The sequence below is a fragment of the Etheostoma cragini genome, chromosome 4 (assembly GCF_013103735.1).
Source record: "Etheostoma cragini isolate CJK2018 chromosome 4, CSU_Ecrag_1.0, whole genome shotgun sequence".
NCBI classification, from domain to species: Eukaryota; Metazoa; Chordata; class Actinopteri; order Perciformes; family Percidae; genus Etheostoma; species Etheostoma cragini.
Window position 1 is genome coordinate 9,780,226 of NC_048410.1, and position 6,000 is coordinate 9,786,225.

A 6,000-nucleotide genomic window follows, 5' to 3' on the forward strand; every position below is an offset into this window, starting at 1 on the left:
GTGCAATGTAGCAAAATAATGCTAAAAAAATGACTCTTGTTAAGGAATGAAAGATGTATTCAGATGTTTGTGATATTGTACAGAGTTGGTTTAGAATTCAATTATGCCTCTGTGCTGCTACTGCATCAACTTACCCTTTAATGACTTGAGCCACAAATTGACGCTACCTTCATTATTCAATGAACTTACAAACAAACCCGATATAAAATTAATACTGTTCAGCAGGGAGTATCTTGTGGATAGATTTAACACTGCTGGCAGCAGAGGGAAAACAGCTGGCTCCTACATTGTACATTTAAAAGGTTTGTTTCATTTTAAATGAAGTTCAGGTTTTAATGGTAAACAGCAAGACATGAGAAGAGCCTCCGCCAACCAGTCAAGTTATAGTTTACGTCAATGTCAGTCCAGACTCATTTTAATACATGGAGTGAAGACTTTGAAGGAATTTATTAAAAAGGAATGAAGATATCACTATGTTGCCATGTATTCCAATGAATTATTTCAAGTGAGAGCTAAGCTATCTTCACTTGGAGACTATTTTAACAGACTAATAGAGAGCTTTGTCAATGTGCATCAACAATCACCTGAAGCCTTTATTCAGCAAAACCAATGAGCTTGCGGTGGACTACCAAAGGAACAGAAGGTCCTTCAGGGAGATAAAGTGAAAAGGGGGGACTCATACAAGTACCAGTACAAGTATCTCGTACATGAGAATTGGCCGTCTTTCATCAGTTTTGCAATAATCACTGTGATGCACACAGCATAAAGGGAAATCTATAACTCTGACTAAATTGGATTCACCTAGGCACTTTGGCTCTCTCTCCATCCTAAAAGGGGTAAGAATGGGCGTTAAAGAGGGGTGTAAATTGGCAAGGCCCACACGCTCTGGCACTGTCAGGGTGCCGGCAGGTTCCGTGTTGAATGAATTTGACATGCTTTTTAGCAGGTGACATCTGAACTTTGCCATCCCAGTAAAGCACTTCTGCTTCTGGTCACATCTTGCTGTTTCTGTTTTTCTACCAGCAGAATGGGGCAATTTTAAAGGCCAAGTCGTTCATAACGTATTGGCATGATTACCAAGCTAGTAATAACTACAAGAGAAAAGATAATTTTGAGGTGCATTATTAAACAAAATAAAAATAAAGCCAAGAATGTTAATGCCAAATTTAAGTATAGTGTCATTCTCAGAAACAATGCAAAAACATGTTAAGATGGGTCCAAATATAATGCACCTAGTAGAGAATTAATATAACTGAAGAGGCAGGCTAACTGCTAATAATAATGATCACAGCAGTATCTACTGTAGCTGTTATATTTTACATGTTATGACTAAATGACATGATGAAAACTCCAAATGGTTCATTGTATTGTTTGAATTGCTTTCTAGTGGATCAAAATCTTTTATTTAAAAAAATATCCATATATTCTGAAGTATTTAAACCCTGAGGAGAAACCGATTTATTACATATTATTTATCTAAATAGGAATATGGCGAGCCATGATATGTTAATATGAAAGTATTTTGTCACAATATTATTATATGTGAGACTAAAAGTGAAAATAGTAAATTATCACCCAGCCTTACCACTGCATGTGTGGAAATGAATGCTTTGACTGTCAGGCAGCTACAGGAGGTGTGGGATTCATATTAGCAGCACACTAACATTGCAACCAGCCTTCACACTCAGGTCTCTGCCCACATCTGATTTCTGACATCTGTCATCCATTGTGAAAAGTTTTTTTCTTCTTCTAATTTGGAAAGCAATGTCTGCCATAAATGTAGATATACAGAGTTAGCAGAGGGAAAACTAATATATTACTTACAAGTGTATTCATTAAAATATAACAATACTGAGGCAGTAAGAAGGAAGAATGTCATGAGTATACTGAATGGCTCAATCCACAGAAAAAAAAGTGTTGCAAGGTAATTCCCAGTATTTACCGGATGTAGGCCTCAGCTTTAGTAGCTGCCTCGTTGTACTGTTCAGCCATCTGCTTGTAGTTGTCAACATTCTGGAGACAAAGACAGAAAGGTAAGAATCAATTGTGTGGTATCATACAGCTCTGAAAAAAATTCCACTACAATATATAACATCAAGCAGGCTGCTCAGGCATATGGTGCTTTTAGCTATAGATTTAACATTATCAAATTTGTACATCATATCATTTAAAAACAAATAAAACAACATCTTCAAATAAAGCCCGATAAAAAAGAGCTTAACTACTTGCATTATCTACATTATTAATACATAAAATTACATTTTCAAAAATAGTTTTAGCTTCAATTCAAGCTCTAATACGCCAATGGTGATAAGCAAAATGCATAAAGTACCATCCCAAATGTCACATTTGTTAAATTAGCGGACGTTGAATTTTACAGCGCTACTTACAAAGGCTGATGGCCTGTTCGTACTCCATAATGATTTATTTCATGCGCGGAACAGTGGCATTTAAACAGCAATTGATACACAGCTGGAGCCTCATATACTCTACTGAAGTAATCGTGGTCAGAGCTGCACTGACTACCAAGACGTCAAGAGTATAAGTAGGTTAATAAAATGTATAATGTGTGCTGTATGTCTAGCCACAGTGGTGAGAATATTATTTATATTAAGATGAATGACCACCTTATCGACGTTGTATCACAATATATTAAATTGTTTGTCTAGAATGCGTCAAACACTAAGCAAATCTCTCTTGCCACTCTCTCATACACATTCACTGCGCAGTAATCACCATTTTAAACCAATAACCCTAGCGCTCGCGATTTTACTTAATTATTCCCTACGTTCCCAATAGATGGGGTGATAGGAGAGGGAGATAATTGAAGTGACTGATCAGGGAAAAAGATGAGATCAAACACAAACCTCCTCCACAATCCCGTAGTCCTCCAGTGCCCCCTAGTCAATTTCATATCTTATTATTTCAGGCTGATCTGCAGACATGCTTCCCTTGCTTTGAATGACTGGTGCTGGAAAAGACTCAAGTAATGTCATAGGCATTTTTTTCCTTAATCCTATCTGCGAGAATTCACTACAATGTAATAATCTGTCCCTCTATCCTTTTCTTTCCTGATCTTTAAAGAGAAGACAGTAAAATATAAATCATGCATCTAGTATGGAGGAGAGGATATGTTGCCCTAATCCAATTAGTAGTGTTTAAGTATCCGCACAGTCAATTTAAATTTCAGTCATCAGGGAAACTGCTGCAATTGATTGAAGAAATATGCCAAATTAAGAGTTGTTATTTCTGTAAGTGGATTTACAAAAAACATATATCACCTTGGTGATCTCATCCACGCTTTGCCATGTTTGTTGCCATTTGAGTGGCTTTGGTGCTGGAAGACAACGAAGTTCAAAGTTCGGATTGGCTTGGAAACAGACAATTAGCACAACAGCTATTTTAATCACAAAAATGAAATGAGTGGCAGCATTTCTGTGATCTGGAACCAAGCTAAAGACAATGTATATTAGAAAGATGAATGTGTACCAATTTGTACAGATTACCTTTCTTTTGTCACCTGGCTGTCACTGTAATACACAACGCCAAACAACCCTATTGTGTACAACGTTATACCTTCCAGTTTTGTTTTCTGGCTTTGTTCTATTAGATTGCCCAGGACCTGACTGAGAATTATACTTCTCTTGTTGCTAAGTCTCTCCTTTGCTAATATCTGGACTAGGTTTAAATACCACACCTAGACTGCAGATCCAAGGACTGGAAGTGTAATTAATCGCAGACCTCAAGACCTACTACTCTACTACCCCTCTACTACGAATTAAACATTACTAATAAATGTCTTGATTTGAAAGTTCTTGAGACCAAGCCCTGGATTCATGGACATTAAAGACACAGTAAGTTTCATTTCTTCTTGAAGGTGACTTAGCTGATGTTTTGGCTGGCTCCCTAGGACTATGTGGTAAGAAGTTAGCCACATGTTAGCATCTTAGTCTTTAGCCTCAGGTCAAGGGCTCAGTGAATACATTCAGAAGAGGAAAGCTGAGCTGAAACTTGAAAGTCTTTTATATTGAAGTTGCCTTTTGGGACTTTCATTGTTCTAGCCAAGATAAAAAAAAATTAAACCTCCACAGGGTGTTAAACCCAAGGGTGCCTCAGATTATGCAGGACATAGAGAGTAGGGCACCAAGCAGCAAGTAGATTGTTTAAAGGTAACGTTAACTTCTCACTGATGATTGGTGCATCCTAACAAGGCTCTAACTTTTGGGGGGTTTCGTGCGGTCAGGCAATAGCTGATACAGTGCCTCCGATTTTAAAGAAGATAAACAAATGAACACATTTAGCAATGATAGCATGGTGAGAAGCAAGTGAGGGGGTCATCTCTTTTCCCGCTCTTGCCTACTCCATTTCCTAGTTTGCACCCTTCCAATGCCGAGAGAGAGTTAGCTAGAGGAGGGAATGTAGAACACACAAATTGGTCGAGGGGGAAAATACAAGTAACAACCTTAAACCGCATCTGGTTTTAACTACTGGTTTAAATTTTAGCTTCTGTACAAAAAAATGCTTAAGATATATTAAGTTGGAGAATAAAGATTTATTTATAGGTTTAGGAGGAGCTACTGGCAGCTGCGGGCCTGCTTAAGGTATGTGTGACGGCTGCGACCATCCGTTCAAAACAATGGCAAAAGTGATACACGGATGGTCCATCCAATCAACTGCCAGGTATATTTCTGAGAGTGCGTGCCTTTTCCCTACCAGTATCCAATGGCAGCTTCTCAGAGGGTTCTGTGTAACAACAATCACATCCGGTGAATAACTATGACAAGAAAAGTCCTTCAAAAAACATGTCCAGGCTAAAAAAGTGATAAAAGCCCTTTAATTAACAGGGCAAGACATTAAAAATACACCAACGCTCGGCTTGAGCCTCCCTCAGGGTGTAGTGACACAAAAAGACAATGTGAAAATTCCCCCTCCCCAAAAAAACGCATATCAAAAGGATTGTTGAATTACAAAAAGCGAGCAGGGGAAACAAACAAGAAAAAAAAAAAGCAAAGACACTATTTTGGGACTTTTCAATCAAAACAAAAAAAATCCAGTTGGTGTGTCAGGTTAGCACTCATCCACGCAAACTATGACATCCGAGCGCCTTGGTAGCCAAGTGGTTACAGCTATTCAGCTGCAACTTTCTGGGTTTGATTCTGGCCTTGGGACCCTCTCTCTTTCTCCCCCATTTCTACACTATGCTCTGTCAAATCAAGGCCAAAATAAAACTATAAAATCATAGAATTCCTGTAATTTAATGCTTTTATTTATTTGTTTTATTTTTAAAGATTATTGTTTGGGCAAGTAACAATTTTTATAAGTGGTGAAATTGCCATCATTAGAAAGCAAACTTGTAAATCATGTGTTCTGGAGCGATTCTCAGTATAGAACGGGAAATATGGGTAAAATGAGGAGACAGAAAGTGTGAATGTAGAGTTTGGACCGACACATACAGCTTATCGAGTAAAAATATTGATTAACTGTAAGGCTGTGTCTAGCTTTTGTGTGTTTCCACATTTTTTTGTGTGTCTGTTGACAGAACAGAACCAGAGCAACAGCCCCAGCTCAGCTCTCATGACACCAGAGAAGTGGCAGCACTATCACTGGCACACACACTCTGAGCTCTTCCCAGTCATTTGCACCCATGGGGACAAAAGCCCAATGTGGAGAGACAGAAAGGGGGGATGATAACCCTCAATGGGGGGAAAGCATGGTTTTGGGGGTGTTGGAGAAACTCATGGAGGGGATTAGTGTGGGTGCATATGTGCTGCGTGTGTGTAAGATTGCATACATGCAGGTGTGTGACTAAATCTGTGTTTGTATGTGAATACTTGTGTTCAGATGATCCTTGCAAACACACTTGTCTGAACACCCTCCAGCAGCTGTGGATTGAGATGGGCTGATGTCAGGATTTTGAGGGAGGGGTTGTTTCACGCTCCACGCTTGGACGAAGGGGGATTATTTTTTTCTTTTGGAGGCAGCAGTCGACAAGGGAGGGGG

The 6,000-nt window shown here is 38.8% G+C and overlaps 1 protein-coding gene across 3 annotated transcripts in view; it reads right to left on the minus strand.

Annotated features, from left to right (window-relative positions):
* LOC117943232 (MICOS complex subunit mic25a-like) overlaps window positions 1-6,000 on the minus strand; it is a 58,596-nt gene that overhangs the window by 27,727 nt on the left and 24,869 nt on the right. For all 3 annotated transcript variants that reach the window (XM_034869226.1, XM_034869224.1, XM_034869225.1), the window contains one exon: window positions 1,943-2,013. In XM_034869226.1, coding sequence (XP_034725117.1) covers window positions 1,943-2,013 — 71 coding nt within the window. The remainder of the gene's footprint in view (window positions 1-1,942; window positions 2,014-6,000) is intronic.